The sequence below is a fragment of the Diceros bicornis genome, chromosome 9 (genome assembly GCF_020826845.1).
Source record: "Diceros bicornis minor isolate mBicDic1 chromosome 9, mDicBic1.mat.cur, whole genome shotgun sequence".
Taxonomy (NCBI): domain Eukaryota; kingdom Metazoa; phylum Chordata; class Mammalia; order Perissodactyla; family Rhinocerotidae; genus Diceros; species Diceros bicornis.
In genome coordinates, this window is record NC_080748.1 from 77392324 (window position 1) to 77417643 (window position 25320).

A 25320-nucleotide genomic window follows, 5' to 3' on the forward strand; every position below is an offset into this window, starting at 1 on the left:
TACTAAAAATTTGATTGCTAGAATTTAAAACAGGAAGTGCCGATAATCTGGTTACATGTACTCAAATCCTCCCTTCTTTTCATGGAATGGTCTATATATGAAGGATAAATGATAAATGGATGAAAAGATTCATATCCACTCCTGATCCACAAGTAATATGTGATTAAATATTTCTAATAAAATCCGTTTTTGCTTTTCACTAAATCTTCCGAGCAGTAAAAAGTGTATCTATTCTAGAACTTATGTGCTAAATTACAAGGAGTGAGAAGCCAGTATAAACAGAATAGGGGAAAGGAAAACTCAGACAACTGAATAAGGAGGGACACCAGAATGAGAATAAAAGAAATGTTGTATATAAAGAAATAGTAAAATGAAGACAGATATTAATACAATGGAAAGTGGGAGGCTTTTTAATAAAAAAAAAAGTTATCACAGACCCAATTCTATAAAGTAGTTAAATATTTTGTACAACGTATTTAAAGGCACACAGCCCTCATGCCCTCTCTATAAAGAAAGATATTATCTTTTCTTGTTGAATACAAAGAATTTGAAAAATTACATTTCTATTATTTGAAACAACTAATCCTTGTAGCTCTTGAATTTCTACAATTATCATTAAGAAGCTACAGGCTTGATAAAAATAATACTGCCAAAGTAAACATGTAATCAACTTTCATCTGAACACGCCAGGTACTTACTTGAATTTTATGACAAGATTAAAAGTAACAATAATGCTGTATATGACAATTGTTTGAAAAAAAAAGAAAATATTAACTTATAATTATCTTAAAATGACAGGTTTCTTTTGTTGCTCTGTTGATATTTCCATCCATGTGGTCCAAGTGAAATTGTGAATGGCATTCTAGTGTGTAACATTTGTAAAAGTACACCAACATAACCAAATATTTGCAAATTTCACAAAGTCATTTATGTAGCAGCGTATCTTCTACCCACTGTGTTAACTGGTGGCCTGAGGTTGTCACTTACTAGAATTAGTGCTGTCGTCCTTGGTTCCATCGAGAGCTCCATCGGGGTGCATTTGCAAGTAGTAGCCTTGCCTGCAATATAACCTGGTCACTATACCCTTGAGCTGGGGATCTGAAAGGCAAACATAGTTATCGTAAGCCTCACGATGTGTCACAATAGAGTTTCTTTTTTCTTTTCTGTTACTTTTCTTTTTCAGAAGTAAGAGGGCATTTTATAGAATTAGTACCTTGTATTGTACGTTTCCCAGATTCCTCCGTATTTATCAAACCTGGAATATACTAATCATAGAAGGTGAAGAGAATGCAGTCATCAGCTGCATGGGTCAGTTGCAGAAAATAGGTCATTTTATGAAACTAATATGTGTGTATTTAAATTATCAGTTGAAATGATTAAATTAATTAATTTATTAGTTGTAGTATTGGTTAAGTCCTAAACTAATTAGTTTAATAGTTTAGAATAGTATTATCATTCAAGATGGCAGTACAAGTTTTGCAAACTTCTAGCTCTAAGAAACTTTATTCAAGTCTTTTTAATGGATTTTTCTTTTTACTTAATTTGACAAGTAACCCCAAAACGTGAAAAATCTGTATTTAAAAAAAAATTCATACTAACATTTTGATACACAATTTTAGAAAAAGCCCTGATATGGAGACATAACGTTTCCTTGATGTCTCAAGGGCCACCCTAACTTGCGTGGAAGCAAGTACTTATGCATGATCCATAGGAAAATGGAATAATAGACTTCCGAACGCAGGGTGAGGCACGATAACAAACCTGTGCTGTGAGGTCAGCTCTGAGGCCGTAATCCGGACAAGTTAAACGAATTAAACAGATAATCCTACTAATTTATACAACTAAGAGAAGGGGGAAATTATACCACAGATTTTGATTCTTGGCCAATAGGGCTTGAGGTAGAGGGCAGTGGAAGTGTATTAAAACAGAAAGGGAAATTATATGGCAGCAGACGTCCCATTTGATGAGGCATTGGAAAGACAGCCACCTTAGTGACCCAGCGCTTCACAAAGAGCCAGTTGCACCTTTGAAAATAAACATTTGCGTGTGGGTCTCAAAGGCCGTCCCGTCCCACGACTAGATTTGATGTCGGACAGCATAACCCTCACCATGGCAGCCGCATCTCTCCACAATCACTGAATAGGACACGCAAGTGTAATCACGCTGTCAAAACAGTAGGATGTTACCGAACAATGAAACCTAGCATCTTGTAATGGACAGAAGAACTGAGGACGTGTAAACAGGTGAACACAAAAAATACACATGCAAAAAAAAGCTATTTGTGTGTGTGTGTGTGTGTGTGTGTGTGTGTGTGTGTGAGGAAGATCAGCCCTGAGCTAACATCCGTGCTAATCCACCTCTTTTTGCTGAGGAAGACCGGCTCTGAGCTAACATCTATTGCCAATCCTCCTCCTTTTTTTTCCCCCAAAGCCCCAGTAGATAGTTGTAGGTCATAGTTGCACATCCTTCTAGTTGCTGTATGGGGGACGCCGCCTCAGCCTGGCTGGAGAATCAGGGCGTCAGTGCGCGCCCGGGATCCGAACCCGGGCCACCAGTAGTGGAGCGCACTCACTTAACCACTAAGCCACGGGGCCGGCCCCCCAAAAAAGCTATTTAAAAACAGAATATCTTAGGCTTGTTTAGTCTCAAGAAATTAAAGAGAATGCCAATATCTGTTTCTATGTACATCTAATGTAACTAATAATTTGAAAAATGATTCCATGATACACAGATTTCCTTCAAAGATAGTATGATATTGAAGAAAACCTGGAAAATAATGCAGGAACACCACAGCATCGCAACACCAGTGTGACTAAACATATCAGAATCTAGATGCTTTTAGAAGACTAGGATTTAAAAAGAAACATTTAAGGGATTATTAGGATTATGTTACGTATGTTCTTTATTCTGTGGTATATAACTTTAAAAATCACATAATTCCAAGATGTGCATTAATGAAGATAAAAATTACTCTTGTGCCTTAGTCTGCCCATCACGCAGAAGATTTGACTGGGCAATCAACCCTCTAAGTACCAAGAACTTCTTTTCTTAGTTTTGCTGCATCATATGTTCATCATTGAAAACGTAGCAAGGAAAAGAAGAGAACAAAAGTAAAAAGTGGGGGCCTGATTCTTAGTTTCCATGAAAACATATAGAGAATTTTAGATATTGACAATTTTTCTGCAAAACCTTTATGTTCTTAATTGATTATTTTTAATAATCCTATATTTTAGCTACTATATCTTCTGGACTTGAATTAAGCTGGTCAAAGCAGTAAGAAGACATATAACCCCCACAAACTCCCTCACACTCATACAAAGAGAGCCCTTCAGTTTTGTTTTTTCTATTATCAAAAAGACAAGAGATTAGTATTGGTGAGGACATGGAGAAAAGGCAGCCCTTGTACACTGTTGGTAGGAATATAACATGGTGCAGCCACTGTGGAAAACAGTATGGTAGTTTTTCAAAAAGTTGAACATTGAACTACCGTATGATCCAGCAATCCCACTTCTGGGTATTTACCCAAAGGAAACGAAGTCAGGATATTGAAGAGATATCTGCATTCCCATGTTCATTGAAGCATTATTCTCAATAGTCAAGACATGGAAATAACCTGAGTGTCCCTTAAGAAGGGAAGGGATAAAGAAAATATAGTGTACATATATTCAACGAAATATTATTGAGTCTTTAAAAAGGAGGAAATCCTGCCATTTGTGACAACATGGAGGAAGCTGGAGGGCATCATGCCGAGACAGCCCTTCTCGACCACCCCTCCTTTCTGATAAGAAAGTATAAGTAAAGCATGAAATTCTGTTTTTGAGCTCTCATTTAATTTCAAGGAAAGAAAACCAAATTGATTTCGATTTATCTAGTTTCGCATTATTTGGTATTTTCTTTCTAGAAGCCGTAATAACAGCGGTTGTGTTCTTCTCAGGTGCCAGGCACTGTTCTAAGTACATTACAGGATCAGCTCATTGAATCCTCGCCACAACTTACTTAATACAAAGCCCATCTTGAAGATGAGGAAGTGGAGACACAGAGCAGTGAAGTAATTTGACAAAGAGCACTTACTAATAAGTGAAAAGCTGAGGTTTGAACATGATCCTGCCCACTTATCTACTAAACTATGTGGCCTCTGTGAATTGAACAATTGAACTAAACCGTTTTAAAAACCTAAAATAAAATGCAAACCAGTCGGTTTTCTTAAAAACTAAGTTTAAAGCATTAACCACAGCTGTGTCTAAATCCAAATCCTGCATACTCGGAGCTGAATCTTGATATGAAATAATAACATGAAGTGAGAAAGGATCAAAGTTCTCGAAAATATCTTCTACAATCCACCCCACTTTGCCATTGGCTGCATTTCTGATAAATCTTTACCCATGAAGCCCTCACCAAAATTGAAAATTTAATCCTGTAAGTTTAAATTTCCGCCAGTATCATTTTTACTTCAGTTCTCCCATCTCCACCAACTCCAGCCAAAAGGCATTTCTACCCCTGACTCAACACCATGCTCGCCTTTTTCACTCCACCTAATGAGTTGCCCAATTCCTACAGATGCTGTCGTCACAATCTCCCTCACTCTTTTCCCTTTTTCTATTTTCACTGCCAGCAGCAGTTCAGCCCCTCATGGCCTCTCCTAGGTGGTCTTCCCACCTGTAGTCTGCCTGCTCCAATCCATCACATCAGGAAATACGCAGGGACTTTTCGATGCCCTCCGACTTAACACAACCCGCAGCAGCGGGGCCCCATCTTACATGCCTGGCTTTATTTTCTACTGCTCCCACGCCATCCCCTGCACATAGCCCAACCGGGGTCACTGTGGGCTGCCTACAGATATTCCACAATCATCTCCCACATTTATCTTGTTCCTTTAACCTTACCTGTCTCAAATATGCCCACCTGCATAAAGGTGCCCCCTTGTACAACCGTACACACACACCACCCACATGCACACATCTTCGCATGGTTAACTCGTTTTCCTCCTTCCCAAGCTTGGTTCCATCAGCGCTTCCTCTGTGGAACTTCCCTGACTCCTCAGATGAGGTCAGACTCCTCCTCTGAATGCTTTTATGGCAGTTTCTTCATAGGTCAACTTATTCTTTAAACATCAAAATTATTTCATTTTGTTTTGTTTTGTTTTTTGTGAGGAAGATTAGCACTGAGCTAACATCTGTTGCCAATCCGCCTCTTTTTGCTGAAAAAGATTGGCCCTGGGCTAACATCCGTGCCCATCTTCCCTATTTTATGTGGGACACCTGCCACAGCATGGCTTGATAAGTGGTGGGTAGGTCCACGCCCAGGATCCAAACCTGCGAACCCCTGAGCTGATGAAGCAGAGTGTACGAACTAACCACTATTCCCCTGAGCCAGCCCTCATATTAGAAGACATAGAAAACAGTACAACCCACATCCATGTGCCCACCATTGAGATTAAACAGATGTTAATAGTTTGCGTTGTAATTCATGGTTTTAATTTCACATTTGTGTAGTTATATGATTGACGTCTGTCTCCAAACTGGCCTGTGAGTTTCATGAAGAAAATTGAAATGTATGATATTGCTCACCATTAAATATACAGGGTCTAGATGAATAAGAGCTATGCAACATGTATTTCCTGAATGAATACTGACTAGGGTGTAATTTATCTAGTAATTTCACATATTGCTGTTAAGAGTGACAATTGGAACAACGTGAAAACCAAGATGGCAATCACAACAAAGCCTTAAAAATGTCCACAACTTTTGGCTATGTAGACTTTCCAGACTTCTAACTTAAAAATAAACCCTCAGTGTTATAAAGTTTTGTGTAATAACATACATGTGTTTAATATGAGCATGACTATGTTAAAAATACTATCCATGGGGAAAAATACATGGGAGAAAATACACCAAAATGTTAAATATAACTGTATTTTGATGGTTACTTGAATATTTATTTTTCAACATTTTATTATTTGCAAAATTTCCTATAATCATGGCATGCTAATTTTATAGTGAAAATGTAGAAATTTTAATAAAATCTATTAATGCCTTTTTAAAAAGTGTGTGTAAAAATAATATTGCATACATATATGCAAATAACCTAAATGCATATTACTATTGCAGATTAACTGGTTGCCCCAAATTTTCAAGGATTCCACTTATTAGGTTTTCTTTGTGCATAGCTACACATCCATAAAACCTTCACTATGATCTTTACTTATAAAACTTGCCATTGTGCAATGTGGCCATTTATAGCTTAAGGTCACTTTTTCAAATAATTAAAAAAAAAGAAAACAAAAATTTTCTCCAAAGGCCAGAAACATGCAACCAAATAATCAGCAAAAACAAAACAAAACAATTTTACTGAAAAAACAACCACATCAGTTATGTGCAGTCAGGTGATGGCATGACTAAGCTTCTGGATCTACTGTGTACAGGACGACATGACCCTTCATTTTCTCACTCTATAGCAAGTGTTAACTTCAGTATCATATGTGCTGGACAGATCACTTACATGTATTATTTCATGTCTCTGTGAGAGAAAAGTTGACAAAAAGGGACCAAGAAAATCTCACATGACTGCCAGACAGGACCCAGACTGGGCAGCTGTAATAAAAGCACATACCTTTGAAAGCACAGTGTCCAAAGTAGGTGTCTCTCCCCAAAAAGGAGTGAAAGGCAATGAATTGCAGTGCGTGAAGACCCAGTATTAGAACTTCCTGTGTATTTATTGTCTCCAAAAATGAGAAAGAAATTAAGATTTGCTAATATTTAGCATGAATTGACATCAGAGTCTTCAGGGTCACATGTCAAGTTGGGTCCTTGAAGTACCTGAGGCGGGTGGGGACATCCTATAATTCTGAGGGGTTGACACAGTGACCCTGGCTCTCAGTCATTGTTCCCAATGAGTGCTTCACAATATGTTGAAATTTATGTCTTCCTGGTTAAGTAGACTGATAAATTATATTACCTAGTTCAACTAAAGTTAGGATAATTTAGGGGAAAACACCTACAGAGATAGTATGGCTTAAAGGTGATAATAAAAAAAGAAAAAAAAACACAAGCAAAAGCTAACACCACGAAAATAGCAAAGACGATATATCTTCTACATGGATTATATGGTTAAAACCGCACACAAATAAATTACAAAAGCGGTGATGATCTATTCAGATCTAACGTGAAGTCAGCCAGAAAGAGTCTGAAATGTTAAGAAGACAATCTGAAATATATCTACCATGATAAAACCAGAACATCACCCTAAATGAATAGTATGCCTTGAGATATAAAACAGTGAAAATATTATACATGTGAAACAAACCTACATTGAGGTATATCTAACTTTTTTCATTGAACTGATGGGATAAGAAGATTGGGTGACATTCTTCTAGTGAATGTTAAATAGAAGCCCTACATGAACAAGATTTTGTTTTCAATACTAATATATCCCAAACTCCTACAACTTGAACCCTCAATGAATAATTGAAGGATCAATAAATATCTGAAATCCTACACCTATATTTTAGCTAGCCATGTTAAAAATTCAAAATATTTCTCAAGTCATAAAATTTCTAGACTTCTTTGTTCTCCTTTTAAATACTTATGCATTCAGAATATTTACTCTGCTTAAGAAAATATGAAAACTTTGTCTTAATTATCCTTTTTCTTCTGTTTTATCTTTTATTTTATATTTGCTGTGCCTGCACATTTTACTGAAAATGTTCTGAGAATACTCCTTGTGTGAAACTCTGTACTAACTATGCTCTCTGATATTAATTAAAATAGAAATAATGAAAGCTAATGTGCATATATATCAAGGAAAAAAAAAGATGCTTCATAATATATTAGCCTCAACACTCAGAACTGAAAGAAATGCAAATCAGTTCAACTGCCTTCAGATACAGGGAAAAAAACACATTTTTAATTAAAACAATCACTCTCTCACAAGTAGGTTCATTTAAATCAATCACTGTCACAAATTGTTTTCACGCAATGTGCACACTGACAAAACGGAAATCAGAATAACCCTTAGAAGGATGTATACATTTAAAATCACTATTGAAATTGAAAAATGTACAATAGGGCATTTATATATCAAATATGTAAATGTATATACATCACACATAGTATGTTTATTTACATATAAATCTCAATATTAATTGGTTATCAGTGTAGGTTCTCAAATGTCACCCCTCTATTAGCTATGGAAAAATTGCATTTTTTTACACAGTGAAAAGCAACTTTTGGAATATACTTTTTGTGACAGATATAATTAGGTTTTGGCACTCCTAAAAGCAGAAAATAGTACTGTGAATAATTTACCCAAAGTCATAAATTATCATATAATCCAACCATAAAAATAAACCTGCCCAGGAACTCTTCCAAAGGACTGAGAAAAAAGAGTGGGGTGAGGGCACTAAGGGAAATGGTAAATAAAATCAAAGGCATGTGAAAATCTGCTACTTCTTTCTGTTAATTCTTTAGGATGACATTCAATTTCCTCCTGGAATTGACCCCACGCTGCCTCCAGAACCTCATCTCTCTAGAAACATTGTTTCAGCTATTTCAGAGCCGTTGCTCAAGCCATCACCTCAGTCCAATGCATTATTACGTCTGTTAGGATTTTGAATTTTAAAGGTTTTTCTTAATTGAGGTAACATTGGTTTATAATATTATATAAATTTCAGGTGTACATCCTTGTATTTAAACTTCTGTGTAGACCACATTGTGTTCACCACTAAAATCTAGTTTCCATTCGTCACCGTTCAAATGTCTATGTCTGTGAAAATTTAACTGCTGATTATACAGCCCAGAATAGACTCTCTACCTCTGCCTACCAGAACCTTATGTCTGTAGGCACTAGGGATAGAATCTCACATAAAAAAACACTGTTCTTGTCCTCAAAGAGCTTCTTGTCTACTGAGGAGAGAAGAGGAAAATCTATAATATGGCTTTATATTAACTAGTCATGTGTTAAATTATTGGATTTACACGTCTTCCTGCCCTGCAAATACATTATAAATCCCTTGATAATTTGCGTCATATATAATTCAAAATAGCCTAGCACTATGTTTTGCACAGAGCAGCTGCTCAACAAACATTTATTGAACTAAGCTCATTTTTTGTTTGTTTTTAAACAAATCTGTATATAAGCCCTAAATGGTATTCAAGGCAAAATGCATTTTAAAATTTTATTTAAGAACTGGAGGAGCAAGCATGCTGAGAATACAGATGAATGTGGGTTTTGAAATGGAAATACCAGTAATTTTTGACTTTTTTCCTAAAACTATTTTGGCCAAAAATTTCCCTCTAGGTAAAATATATTAAGAAAGCAACAGTGGGTAAAGCCTCTTCTTGGGGAAAATAGTTGAGAAGATCATCAAAGAGAAGGCAGGCCGTGAGGATCCTGCTTACTATTCGACTCTAAGCTCTAAGGGACAGACAGACCTGTAAGTGTTATCTTGGGATTCCTAGTGCAGGGTTGAACTCATACTACATTTTTGAATGTGCAGTGTCTACAAACTTCAGAAGGAAGCAAATCTTTGTAGCTCAGTTAGAACAGCACCCCTTTCCAACACTATTTTCCTAATTGCAAGATTCTCTAATTACAAGATTCTAACATATTAGAGACAGATTAGAGCTCCTATGCCCCCAACACAATTCAGAATTGGACAATAAGACGGCCAGAATGTTGGATCTACTGTTGCACTGTATTTATTCATCACTTACAAAGATGAATAATTACATAATTTGGGCCACTATTTTATTCCTTTTAAATTATAATTATATCTTTTAAAATTAAATTATAAATGTTAATTATGTAAGTGCAAAAGATGATAATATACAAAATTCCTGCGCATATTTAAGAAAGAAAAGTATGTGACCTTCAGTAACAGCATTTGGGATCCAAGTCAATCCTTATTATAACATCTAGAGAAAGCTTTCCTGATAATACACTGTGCCAGGGGTTCCTAGCTTGTGAAGGACTTCATTTGTTCCTTACGGGAATACATATGTGCTTACGTAAAGAATCGGTATGCTCTGTCTTGCTCAGCGTGCTGATGTGTCGCTCTGTGTGGCATCTGCAGCACTTACAGATATGAGCACATGACTCATGTTCAGATTCCTCCTTCATATGTCAATGACATCAAATACTGAAAGAAACTTAACATTACTTTGAGGACATTTGATATCTACTTCTTTATATTAGCATAAGTATTACAAACGACTATGCTGCCAGCTGACTGACAGCATATTTCCTAGATTGCTAAGCAGCAAAAAGCTAAGCATTTTATTTAAATTTTCCAATGCTATTGTCATATAAAGAGTGAAATTTGAGATACTTTAGTTTCATTGTTATCAAAATACTATTTATTTTTTTAACTATAGATATACATTTTGGTATTTGTATTTCTAATGCTGCTTTCAGATAGTATCACAAAGGAGTGTTCAAAATCTTAGCAATAAACTTGCAATAAGCACATGTTACTAAGTATTTCTGGTTAAATTGCCAGAATATTTCATGCTTATTCAGCCAGTCTCTAAATGTTTAATGATGACTTTCTTTCTATTTCCTCATTGCAGGATTTTTTTAATTAAGAAAACCACTGTGGCAATAACTGCTACAGACCTCCCCTTTGTAATGACTCATTCGAAAGGAAACTGTACCATCTTGAGATACCTACAAGTTCTATGTTAACTTGTGATACCTTGTCACAATAAAGACACACACACACACACCAAATAGCAAAGAGTGGGGAAAAAAGTTTTTACTTTGCTACATAAGTGACCAAAATAATATCCTTTAATTTTAATAGACAATCTTTTTACTTCATGCTGCTCAATAAAAAACAACATTTTATACTTATTATAATACAAAATAGAATTGCATGTTTAAATAATAATCATGCCTCTCACTACATTCTTCATAAAGTTTGAGGCTAATCAAATGTAACTGAATGGCTTGAGAAACAAAGGCCCAAGAGTATTATGAACATTTGCTAATATTTTGTAATCAAGTAATACCATAGTGAACAAATTTCAGTGCTAGAACTAAGACTGAAAAACAATGTGAATGTTACATGAGCCACATGCCATAATCTAAGAGAGCTTAATAATTATGCAGACATTCTTTAAAATCCTAAGTGAGGGCCAGCCCCATGGCTTAGCGGTTAAGTGTGCAAGCTCCGCTACTGGTGGCCCGGGTTCGGATCCCGGGCGTGCACCGATGCACCCCTTCTCCGGCCATGCTGAGGCCACGTCCCACATACAGCAACTAGAAGGATGTGCGACGATGACATACAACTGTCTACTGGGGCTTTGGGGGATAAAAAAAAAAAAGGAAGAGGATTGGCAATAGATGTTAGCTCAGAGTCGGTATTCCTCAGCAAAAAGAGGAGGATTAGCACGGATGTTAGCTCAGGGCTGACCTTCCTCAAGGCAAAAAAAAAAAATCCTAAGTGACTTCTACTTCTGACCAAGATGGAGTAACAGGGACCAGAGGTGCCCTCTCACAGGAACAATAAAAAATTGACAAACTGAATTTTGCAAGACACTAGACATCAGGAAATGAAGGACAGCTGTCTCTGAGAGATGGGAAAGAAATGAAACGAGCCCTACTATGGCCTGAGTTTAAAGCCTTGAGAGAGATTCCTGGGCACAGTGAAAAGAGAGGAGCCCAGTGAACTCTCTAAGCTAAGAAGATGGAGCTGCGAGCCCAAGGAGACCAAGGCAGACAGTGTACAGAGTATTGGAGAAAAGAGAACTGCAATGAGGGAGAATTTCCAAGATCTTCAGAGGGTTTCCTAGAGTATTCAGCTGTGTACTGATCAGCAATTGTATGTAAGGAAACTACTGCAGGCAGGGGAAAACCATCTGAGAGGATTAGAGACAACACTGTTGCAAACACACACAGGACTGGAAACAGTGCCTATTCCCATAGTCAGACCAGGAAAATTCATAATTCATTGGGCATTGAGTAGAGTACAAATAAGGGTCTTGCCTGGGGGAAAATTGGCCTTGGTCTGAGCACTGCTTCAATCTACCTAACAAATTCTGAAAGCAAGAACTAAAAAGAGTATACTGTTTCCAAGTAAGTTAACTGCATCCCAGAATAAGCTCAAGAATACTTATAGGAATACGAAAATATCGAGCACCCAACAAAGTAAAATTCAAAATACTTGGTGTCCAATATAAAATTACCAGGCATGCAAAGAAATGCAGAGATGCAACCCATAACAAGGGGGAAGAATTAACAAATCAAAACTGACACAGATGTTAGACTATTAGACAAGGACAGGGAAATATTCATTATAACAATATTCTATATATTCAAAAAGGTAAGTACAGACATAGAAGATTTAAAGAAGGTCCAAAATGAACTTCTTTAGATGAAAACCACAATTTATGAAATGAAAAAAAAAATACATTGGATGAGATTAATAGCAGATTAGGAATTGCAGAAATGCAAGTAGGGAACTCGAAGGCATAGCAATAGAAATGATTCCAAATGAAGTCCACAGAGAAAAGAGAATTTTTACAAAATTAACAGAGCCTAGTGAGCTGTGGGATAATTTCAAGCTACTGGATATATGTTTAATTGGAGTCTCCAGAAGAGACTATCAAGGGGGCAAGAAAAGAAAAATTTTTGAAGAAATAATGGCTGGAAAATTTCCAAATTGGTGAAAACTATAAAACCAAAGATCAAAATAGCTTAACAAACTCCAAAGACAGGAAACATGAAGAAAACTACACCAAGACACATCACATTGAAAGTACACAAAACCAGTGATAAAGAAACAATCTCTTTTCTTCTCTGAGAGTGGGAACAAACACATTACATAAAGAGAAACAGAGACAAGAAAGACAGCAGATATCTTGCTTGTAACACTTCAAGCAAGAAGACAATGGAACAGCATCTTTAATGTAAAAAGAAAAATGAAATTCTGAAACAGTGAACATATCTAAAACAAAGGTAAAATAAAGATATTTTTAGACATATAGAAGTAGAAAGAGTGTATCATCATTGCAAGAAATGTTGAAGGAAGTCCTCCAGGGAGAAAGAAAATGATACCAGATAGAAATATGGATCTAAAACCAAGGAACAAAGAGTACTGGAGATGGTAAATACACAGGTCAATACATACACATTTTTCTTTTTATTTATATCTCTTTAAAAGATAATTCACTGTTTAAGAAAAAATAATAACAATGCAATGTGAGGTTTATAATATGTAAAAGTAAAATGTATGACAACAATAGTAGAAATCACAGGAGAGGAGAAATGGAAATACATTATATGTACACAAATGTATGCCATATCTCCTATTAGAAAGGCCCCACACTTGGTTTAATGTTCTGCTGACACCATCTTGAAATTCTTAATAATTTTTCAACAATAGGCCCTGCATTTTCATTTTGCCCTGGCTCCTAAAATTATATACTCTGTCCTGTTCTTAGATCTGACACCAAAAGCACAATCTATTGAAGAAAACACTGGTGAATAAAACTTCATAAAAATTCTAAACTTTTCTTCAAAAGAACTGTTAAGAGACTATAAAGACAAGTCACAGACTGGGTGAAAATATTTGCATATTTTATATCTGATTAAAGGCTTGAATCCACTAATACATAAAGACTTAAAACTCAATAATAAGAAAACAAAGATTGCAATAAAACAAATGGGCAAAACTCTAAAGCACTTTATCAGAGAATATTTATGGATGAAAAAGAAGTTCATAAAAATATGTTCAATATCACTAGTCATTGGGACAATGAAAATTTAAACCATAATGGAATATGGTTACACATATTAGAAGATTAAAATTAAAAATAATATCATACCAATTGTCGGCAAGGATGTGGGTAAACTAGAGTTCACAAATACTAATGGTAAGAATAGAAAATGCTCCAACCACTTTGGAAAACTGTTTGTAGATTCTAAAATATTCAACATAAACCTGCCATTCCATAATCCAGTGATTCCACTCCTAGATATTTACTCAATAGTAATAAAAGTACATGTCCATACAAAACCATGTACATGAGTGTTCATAGCAACTTTATTTGTAATAGCCAAAAACTGGAAACAACCCAAATGTCCATTCAACAGATGAATGGATAAACAAACTGTGGTATATCCATACAATGAACTACCATTCAGCAAGAAAAAGGGAATGAACTATTGTTAGATGCAACAAAATGTGTGAATTACAAAATAATTACATTGAATAAAAATCATATCTATTGTATGATTCCATTTATAAGATATTCTATAAAATTTAAACAAATATGTAATGACAAAGACAAGCTCTGTGACTGGAGATTGGTGAAGGGACAGGGAAGGACAGAAGGTTAGGAGTACAAAGAGGCATAAGGAAACTTTTGGGGTGATGAACATAGCCATAATCTTGAGTATCATGATGACTTCTTAATGTCAAAACTAATAAAATTGTACACTTTAAACATCTACAGATTGTTTTATGACAATTATACCTTAGTAGAGCTACTAAAAATAAAAGTAAAAGGATAGAAAACAATAAATTATGCTAACAACAATCAATCAATATTAAATAAAAACAAAATAGATTTCAGGAGAAAGAATCTTACAATGGATAAAGAGGAATCATTGCATAACGATAAAGGAGTCAATTGATTAAGAATACATAAGGATCCTGGATGTTTATGCATCTACTGAGAGAGCTTCAAATACATGAAGCAAAACCAATATAACTTCAAGGAGAAATAGAAAAATCTAAAATTATAGTCAGAAATTTTGACTCAATTCTCAAGAAAATTATCTAACAAATATTCAGAAAATCAACAAAGATATACAAAAAAAGGTCTAAGGCTTAGAGCATCGTTATGTTAAATTTAACATACTCAGTTAAATCACTAGAGTGTGCTTCACTTGTCCTTTCAGAAAATAGAAATGGAATTCCCTAAACAAGGAATCTGTAGAACAACTATTTGACTCATTCATAGAATTTTCACAGCTAGTCAAACCTATAGCGGGCCGTATTAATCTGCTCTCCAGCTGTTATTACATTATCTGCAATTGAGGATTAGCATGAGAAAAAGTATGATGTTAAAGAACCAAGAGCATCTGTTGAAATTAAAGTTCATTATTGCTTAATAAAATTCAGCATCAAAAGCCTTTCAGTGAAAGTTACATTGCAATCAGGATACGTGTTGTTGCATTAACTATGTAAACAAGAATTACAGTAAATGTCTATTAGCTTTCTTAAGAGAAATTTTAGAACAGGAAACTGGAAACTTAGCATGAAAAGAAAGCGTTTTCAATTTTTTAGGACACATTCGATTTACGCTCAGGAAGCATTTCCCCAACTGTGTTATGCCAAGAAAATAATCAGGACAGTGGGTGCCTTTAAGAAGTTAACAGCACGTGACAAAGACTGATCAACACATTCTCCAGAGGGGAGGCTCATACATTTGAGAAAGAGCATTTCAGAGCAGATATAAAACCCATTTTGCCTGTTCACAGCTGGAACTGCACAGAAACCTCCTCCCAATGGGCTATATGAATAGTGAGAAGTGGTACTGATAAATACTAGAAGGCTACTTCCACTTAAGGAAGGTGCAGACATCTGAGGTCTGCTCCCTTCTAAGTTTCTGTCTCAAACATTTGTCTTCCAGCTTCTTGTAGAAGGAAATGAGAGTCATAAAATCTTTTGTTAAACCAATGCCACTCTCTCCAGAACCTCCAGAGCAGCAGAGGAAGGAGCGAGAAGGAGAAGGCATTCAGAGATACCTATTTGTCACAGTCAACATGGACACATTGAATTAAAAAGAGAAAACACTTAAACCAGAGGTTACGAAATAAATAAATAAATAAAAAACTCCTGGAAATCAATGTGGAAGTTCCATAAGGGATAATGTAGAATTTGGTTTTGAATTTAGAGTTCAGTTGTGACCAGGTATATGTATGCCGAAAACCTAAACCTTCTGCATATTTTATTACCAAGAGGTGGTGCCTCTCCACCACTTTTATTTATTAAAGCTTAACATGAATGGCCATTCACAACGATTTCCTCAAAGAATCCTTAACAGCACGTCAATCACTAAAATTCGACAATATAGCTACAGGAATAGGTTAATTCACATTGAGAAATAAGAGGAGAAATCCTTCTCATGTTCTGTCTAAGCGTATTTTCAAAAACTAAGATATTTCACTTGCTCATTTAGCAGGTATTTCTTCAATACCTTCTTGGTCCCAGGCTCTTTGCTAGGAGCTGAGAGGACTTTATAGCCAAAGCAGCTTGCTGTCCATTATTCCCAGCATCACTAAGCCAACATATGATGTGGGTCCTGAAATAGTAAGGCTGCATGAACAGAAAGGCTGGAGACTAGTGATAACAATAAAAAGAATAACAGTTGTCACCTGCTGAGCACATACTTCAGGCCAGAAATTATTCTAAGCGCTGTATGTATATTGACTCATTTAATCCTATAGGAACTTTTTGAGGTAAGTGGTATTATTATCCTCATTTTCACTTGAGGACATTGAGGCACAGAGTTGTGTGCGACTAGCCCAAGATAACACAAGAAGGAAATGATGGAGCGGGTATTGCAGCCCCTGGAGTCTGGCCGCCCAGCCCATCCACATACCACTAAGCCCAGTGTACTCAGGGTGAAGACCCCAGTGTAGTCAGAGCACACAGAGGTTGCAATGACTTGCTGAAAACACACAATGAGAGGACACTGAAAGATTAGAGGACAGTGATTGACATGGTGGAACTTGGCGAAATTATATTAGAGGATGTTTAATCTGAAGAAGGTGAAACTAAGTCATTTTCCAATACAGATATTCCTCGACTTATGATGAGGTTATATCCCTATAAATGCATTGTTGAAAATATTGTCTAAGTGGAAAATGCATTTAATACACCTAACCTATGGAACATCCTGTCTTAGCCTAGCCCACCTTAAATGTGCTCAGAACACTTACATGAGCATACAGTTGGGCAAAATCATCTAAATTAAAGCCTATTTTATAATAGAGTGCTGAATATCTCCTGTAATTTATTGAATACTGTACAGAAAGTGAAAAACAGGATGGTTAAATAGGTACAGAATAGTTTTAAGGGTATCGGTTATTTACCCTCGTGATCTCTGGGCTGACTGGGAACTACAGCTTTCTGCAGCTGCCCAGCACCACGAGAGAGGATCATACCGCATATCACTAGCCTGGGAAAAGAGCAAAATTCAAAATTCCAAGTACAGTTTGCACCATCATAAAGTCAAAAAATCGTTAAGTTGAACCATTCTAAGTTGGGGACCGTCCGTATTTGTGGGGTTGTCATGAAAGCAGGGAGTGGAATTATTTAGTCTTGCTTTGGAAGACAGAAATAGGACAAATAAGTAGAGTGATGCCAAAATTGACCATAAATAAGGGTGGTGATTGTCATCTCTTTGGTCACTACCATATTCCAGGTGCTTAGAAGAGTACCTGTCATATACTAGGCACTCAATAAATAAATGATTAATATATGAATAAATGAATTAATAAGGATGGAGAAATTTCCAACACTGTTAGCTGTCCAGTGAAAGAAAGAACCAACTCTCCCACAAAGTAATGGGTTCCCTGGCACTGAAGTGTTCAAGAAGAGGTTGGATGGTTATCTATTAAGGGAATTGGGAGAGAATTGCTGCTTTGCATGCTCTAATTTCAGACTTGCTTTGAAAAAATCATTTATCTGAACATACAAGACAAATATGAGAAAAAGCTGACTTCATTAATAAAAGTGGAAGTCTATTATTACTTGAAAAGGACCAGTTTAGGACCACTGCCCCCTCCCTTCACACACACAGTGAAGAACGGCGAGCACGCCCCTTTCCTCTCCCTATGGGTTGGGCCACGAACAATGAGGAAGTGAGGAAGAGTGAGCACTCCTGAAGGAGCAGGGAGGAGAAAACTATTTCCTACTAAGTTGTTAAAGGAAACAGACAGTCCTTGTTTATTAGAGCAAAGATCTAGAAAATGGAAATCTATAGCAGTTGAAAGATTGAGAATGTTTTGATGCCTCATAAAGCAAACTGTGGGGTGTGGAGCTATAGATAAGCCTGGCATATTTTAACAGGAGTTCTATCTACTCAATTCTGGGAGAAAAATTGCAGTGGATTATGTACTGAATTTTCATTTTTTTTGTATTTCAGTTTTCTTTAAATTTTACTTTAACTTTATTTCATAAATACCATTACATAGTCACAGCGTGATAATTTAATAAGCAATCCACCATTTGGTCATGTTTTCAGGGTGCAGAGTAGGAAGGAGGAAGGGAAGTGGGAAGTTGATTGAGAATCAGATCCTCCTTCCACCCTCCGCTACCTCTTCGGATTGTACACTTAAGTCCTAAGTCTTGATTTCCTCTGCTTAAACTAGAATTGTGGTCTGTGGCTTTGGCATCAGATCCATACTTTTAATTTCTAAAAATAGGAAAAAAAAGCTGGGAAAGGCACTAGTCAGAGGGTGTTTTTTGGTACACTCCTTTAGAAACAGCACAGAGAACTAGTTAGTCCTTATCCCCACGGGTTCTACACTCTCACGTCCGCCCTCCTGCTCTGTTCAGTGCATGAAGTTCCTCTTTACCCAAAAGCCTTTCTGACCTGTAACTGAGTTGGTACAGGCTCCTGAAAAAAGTCACAGTGCCCTGGAGAAGAACCAGAGAGGCCAGGGTACCCTGGAGGCACAAAAGATCTGGAAGGTTTGCATTCACACCTCAGTGAGCCTGGTTTCAAATGACAAAGCATAGCATGAGCAAAATGAAAAGCAAAACTTTAAAACACTACGCTCAGAAACACCACTTAACTCTGAGCATGCCCATGATTGTTCTTTTCTTTTATAATACAATTTTGTAGGGAATAGAAATTCCAACACTTTTACCAATTTTAAAATCCCAGTTCAGTCCTTCAGCACATATCTAAAACAAATTAGAAACTCTTCATTTAATTCCAACTCTGTACAAAAGGCAGACCCAAATCTACTAGAAAGTTTAAGGTGTTTTCTTCCTTAAGGAATTTACAGATTTATGTGGACTTCAAATGGGATTAGATAGAAAACAGATCAACAATAATAAGAGACTTAGATATTCACTTATAGAATTCCACCTGCCAAAGAAGATGGCCATCCTTTATAACCAACTGAAAAATGTGTGGTATAGACATAAATACTAAGAGCTGGTCATTCTAATCCAGGTGGTTAATGGAAGGCTTCAGAGAAAGAGTGAGATGTGAGCCGTCGGAGATGGCCAGGATGTGGATGACGGAGTGAGGCAGGGTTTTCCAGGTGAACGGAATGTCCTCACGGGGGAGGAAGTTTCTGAAGACATTATGACTGACAGGACAGGTTTAGCAGGTTTAGGGATAACGGCAGTCTGCAGGCAGCTCTGGGCTTATATGAAACTCAAGCTAAGCAGCTGGTACCTTAAACAGTGGAGACATAGTAAGCATGTTTTCTCTGTTTTTTCTTAATTGAGAAGCGATCTGACGTTGTGACATTTTAGAGAAGACTATCAACTAAAAACGATTACTTTACACAAAATGACCGCTGGGTAAAATAAAAAATTTAACCTGAAAACTGCACTTGATTGTGTGTCTACATTTCCAAATCCAAAATTCTAAGCTTTTCTGTAGAGAATGTTGGCTGTGTGTGTGTGTGTAGGTGTGTGTGTGTGTGTGTGTGTGTAGTGAAATTTAAAGGCTGGTGGTCGTCTAGTGATGGAAAACTTTTTAAAGGCTGTGACTTTAGGTGATTCAAGATCATTCCTACTGATATTTCCACAGGGAATTAATTTAAATAATATTTTCAAAAAGCTCCTTTTGTTGTTTCATGAAGCCAGGATATGTAACAAGATCATTAATAGAAAAAAAACAAAGCTTTAAATCTCTATCAACACTTTTCTGGAATGTGCTCATGCACCTAACAAATTAGTATCTTCCTAATAAACTCGAAGGCAATGACATGAAAAGGCTATGTCTTCTTTTCGAGATTACCTTCTGATAAAAAAACAGCAACAAAAGAATGCTTCTTAAAAGATACATTTCTACTTACTTGTGTACAACAGTGTGAAAGCCTCGAAGGGAGTATCGATTTAAAAATAAAGTTTAACTATCATGATTACTGAGTTGAAGACAAAACTGGCTTCATCTCCAAGAAGGACTGTGTAGATACAGATGAGAAAAATCTGAGCTGTAATTTCCACCTCCCTGGATAGCTGTTGTCTTTTTTCATGTACCAACATATTTGAAGAAACAAATTTGAGGTAAATTTTGTGTCTGAACATCAGTACTGTAATGTATTTTCCAGATCTTAAAATTTAAAGGCACTATAGAATTATCTTATGCCCCTCAATTTAATCATAGGATGTAGAAACAGAGAGAAAAGACACAACAGAACATGTTCACAACACCACACTTGAAGAAATCCACTCATTTCCATGTTGGGAAACAAATTGCTAACCACTGATTGAAAGCAAAATGTCAAGTTGATGTTTCATCAGATAAAAGAAAGAGTAGTAGAGCTTTACTGTATGCTTATTTGACCTAGAAACTTTAATGCACTTTATCGATTTCAATCTTTAGCCCAAGCCAAGTAATACACAAATAAAACTTGCATCTGAGAACATACATAACTCGCCTGCTATTGCCCAATTAGTGAGAGAGGGAGTTGATCCTAAATCCGACATGTTTTGGGCTCTGAAAGTGCCTTTGCTTTGTGGTGCTGCTTTGCCTACACATACACATATTTATTATACACATCTTTTTTCAAACCATTTCCCCTGCCTCTCACCTGTCAAAAGACTACCCTACATCAAGGCCTCCCTAGATACCCCTCCATTTATGGAATGGTCCCCTACCCTCCCTGTGGGGAAACAGTATTTGTTTCCTTGATTTGGATATTTTACTAAACTATCTTTGTTGAGTTTTAAAACTCACTTTATTTAGACAAAACAAAACAAACAAAAACGTAGCTCTTCTATAGTGAAAAACGTCATAGTTAAGTTCTGATATAACTCTTGACTTCTGCCAAGGCCTGATCACAAGGTAAGAAGTGCTTCTGCATGGATTTCAGAGCCTTTCTCGGGAGAAGGTTTGGGGCATTCCTGTATGATGGTTTGTTTCTATCCTCATCAGCTCACATCTGTGGAATACCGATAAGTTCCATTTGCACAAAGCATTTCCTGGCTCACCTGAGAAAACATTGATCTTGTGAAATGGACTAATGTCGATTTCTCAGGACTCTTTTATGAAACCTGGACATCTGTTTTGCTCTGCCGTGTGCCAGGGAGATCCATTTGGTGACTGCTGTTCATTTAAGTCCCTCCATTAAAATGAGATCTGTAGTTCAAAAGGTCATCCCAGAAAGGCAAAGCTTTAAATAAAACTGGAGCTAAAAAGAGAACCCTCAAATCTCAGAAAGGACAGCATAAAATAGGTTATAAAATTATGGGTTGTGACAATACTCTACTCCCACACAGCACACATACTGGAACAAAATGTTTCCCAGTCAGAGAACAGAGTTCATGCCTCCGTACATTCATGAAGCAGACCAGGTCAACGGGGACTCTATAACTGAGCACTACCCTGGTGATGCCATGCCCAACAGCAAGTCCAGGCCAAGAGGTCCACATGCTTCCACCAGCCCTCTGTTCAGACGTCTGCAGGACTGACTCTAGATAGGATGGGATTGGGGCGGAAGGGAAAAGCCTGGACGGGCGCAAAGGTGGAGCCAGTTACTCTGTCTCCAGATTGGTGAGTTGGATACGTACGTACCTTTTCAGAGGCTGTGTTCTCATCTGTGAGAAGACAAGGGGAATAAGGTCTAACCATCAAGGTAGGACCACTAATGAGATCAGGTGTATACTGGTTTGAGAACTGTAGCTGGCACTTAGGAGAGGTTAAGCAGACGTTAAATTCTCCTTCTCTTCTGTCATTTATTTTCACTGCTCCTTTTACAGGAATTTAAAGTAAAACCCCTAATCTCCAAATCTTTGGTGAAATTGGAAACAAAAATACAGCAAGATGGGTAGTTCATGTGGGGAGACACTCTACCCTCTGTCTGTGCCTCTTTCTCTACACGAGTCCTTCCAGTCACCACACTCTAGATGCCTGGTCCCTCACAATGCCCTTGCCCATCCCTCTCCCCAGCTGTGTGGAAAATAACCTGATTCTAGACACTCCCCTCAAGACAGGTCCCCTTGTCTCCCAGCATTCAGAAAAGGGCACTCCAGGGGAACATTTCAGAGCTGCCTCCTTCCAAAAAGTACTCTCATGCCTAGAAATACCAGAATGCATCCTTCTCTCTCCTCACCTCTCTGTCCTTCCACACGGAGGGAACAGTCCTCATGTTCTGCTCTATCTTCTCATGCATAATAGTAGTGGTGGTGATTGGAATAGCAATAATGTTAACAATGACAGCCATCTTTTAGTCATTACTAAGTATCTGTTAAGAATATTGCTAAGAATTTTATAAACATTACATGACATAATCCTCAGAAAATCATACAAATCAAGTATTATTACCCTAATTTTATCTATTTAAATACATATGTATAATTTGAGACTTAATCAAATAAAGAACGACAATGTTCACACAGTCGGTTGTAAATCTAGGCATCATCCCTGTTTTCAGAGCTGCTGGAGGTAGTAGTAAATAATTATAGAGTTTTCATTTATTCCCCTAGTCACAGAGGAATCTACTAATTGATGCTTCTGATGGGTTATATTAGAAGTAGGGGAAGAAAGGAAGGTATGAGAGCTTTATGCGTAAGTGCAGAGAGCGAGAGTGTGTATGTCAGAGGTAAAGAGATTTAGACATAGACAAAGAAAAGAAAAGTTATCCAATTATCTGATAAGACTTAAAGAATAATTATTAATAGTATCAATGGCTGAAGTTTAAGATATCTAGAGTTTGCATAGCAGGGAAAGAAAATAATAAGGAAATGGACAACTCACAGTCAGTACAAAGATGCAAAAGAAACAACTTTTTTACATATTTTTACTTTTTAAAAAAAATGTGTCCCTTATTCAAACTCATAATTTTCCCCTAAGGAAAAGTGCCATATATTACACAAAGACTTTTGAAATGACGATTCCTATATAAATTCTCTTTGTACATTCTTTAAAAAGTTTTTTAGAAAGAAGGGAAAATCATCCTCACTCTTACCGTTTGCCATTTAGTCACATATATTATTTGGGCATCAGAAAAGGCTTTGTAAAAGCTAATTAAGATCAAGACATTCTTAACTTGATAATTCTCTTAACAGCAGAGAGGAAGTACCTATGTTTTGCAATTATGTGGGCCACTGAACATGAGAAGTGAAAAGAATTAAACTTGTTATGACTCAATACCATGCTCCCAAAATACTCCAATCCCAGTGTTACCTGGTTTAAAGGAAAATGAACTTGCAGAAAACAATGAGATAGTTTGTCCCCGAATCCCTGAAATCTCCAGGAACAAAATCTGCAGTTTGACAATGGACTGGCCTTACCACAGTGTGGTGGGAAGAACACTGGGGTTCAGCCACTTATTGGCTGTGTGGTTTGAAGTAAGTCGTAGCTTCCCAAATCTCCTTGTAAAGTGGACATAAAAAAACTTGGCCAACTAACATCACAGGATTATTTAAAATAATGAATCTCATACATTACTTTAAAGGAGTGAAAACAAAATCAAGAGATGAGCTGAAATGGTGGGTAGGTGTCCAAATCTTGGGAGGTCTGGTTAATTATGTCAAAAATGAATTTTATCCCAAGAATATGGTAGGTCAATAAATTAAAGTAGGCAAATGACAAGATCCCATGGAGATGTTTAAAGTATTGCTTTGGTCGCTGGATTGTTGGGCATGAGGCATGCATTTAAAATAATATCGCTGTGACCATGCCACAGACAACACAGCCTTTCTCGGAGGTAGGAGCAGTGGGACGGTGACAAATGCATAAAAGTGAGAGCTATGTAGGATGTAAAATGATAGGATGGATTTTAATAGAGGCTTGCTTTCTGCATTGGCTGCCTGCTGTTAAAAGCCAGCCTCTGCATCTTTTCAAATGGCTATTTCCTATTCACCTTGTCATCACCTCTCTATCCATTACCTCCTCTCCTAGTTCTTTCCTGCCCCCTGCACCCAGAGCTGCATGAACCCAGCCTGCATTATGTTCTCACAACATCCTATGGCCGAGTGCTGCTGCTGCACTAGCTGTGTTGTATTGTGATTATCTCTTCACCGGATTGTCTTGCTGTGATTGACAGAACAATGGTTCCCTAAGGATGTCCACAACCTACTACCTGAAATCTGTGAATATGTTACCTTATATGGCAAAAGGGCCTTTGCATATAGGGTTAAATTAAGGACCTTAAAATGGTGTGATTATTCTGGATTATTTGGGTGGGTCCAGGGTTATCACAAGGGTCTTTAAAAAGGAAGTGAAAGGAAGATATGACATTGGAATAATTATCAGGCTTTGAGGATGGAGGCACGGCCATGTGCCAAGAAATCCAGGTGGCTTCCAGAAGTTAGAAAAGGCGAAGAAATGGATTCTCCTCTAGAGCTCCAGAAAGAAAGGCAGCCCTATTGATACCTGATTTTAGTCCAGTGAGACCCATGCCAGAATTCTAATCTACGGAACTATAAGATAACAAATTTGTCTTGTTTGAAACCACCGAATTTGTGGCAACTTGCTATAGCAGCAATAAGAAACCAAGACCCTTGCACTAGACTGTCAGCACTCAAGGGAGGGACTGCATCTTTGACTCCCTGAGGCATCACATAAGTGGGCCCTCTGTGTTGTGAAGGCACTTTCACTGAATGGAACAGCCTCTCCCAACCTTTCCTGTCCTTGTTAAAGCACTTTCCCCCTTGTAGAGACATGGAAAGATATTGAAGAAAGAGTTTTAATAACAGAAGAACCGGCTTCCTTTGCATTTGGAATGGCCCAGTAGAGTTTAAAGATGCTTTTTTTTTTTTCATAAACACATTTTATTTATTTATTTTTTCCCCCAAAGCCCCAGTAGATAGTTGTATGTCATAGTTACACAGCCTTCTAGTTGCTGTATGTGGGACGCGGCCTCAGCATGGCCCGAGAAGAGGTGCGTCAGTGTGCGTCTGGGATCCAAACCCGGGCCGCCAGCAGCGGAGCGCACGCACTTAATGGCTAAGCTACGGGGCCGGCCCTAAAGATGCTTTTATATACCTTAACTCAGTTGAGATTTACTAACTCCACCTAAGACTGGATTGTATCCACATTATGATTAAAATAATGTACACATATGGGAGAGAATATGGAAAATGAACATGGTTGTGCAAGGGTAGTAAAACTTTAAATTTGC

General features: G+C 37.2%; 1 protein-coding gene across 2 annotated transcripts in view; it reads right to left on the reverse strand.

Moving 5' to 3' along the window:
• Positions 1–25320, reverse strand: part of FGF14 (fibroblast growth factor 14) — a 599635-nt gene that overhangs the window by 121332 nt on the left and 452983 nt on the right. For both annotated transcript variants that reach the window (XM_058548441.1, XM_058548442.1), the window contains exon 2: positions 988–1098. In XM_058548441.1, the coding sequence (XP_058404424.1) occupies positions 988–1098 (111 nt within the window). The remainder of the gene's footprint in view (positions 1–987; positions 1099–25320) is intronic.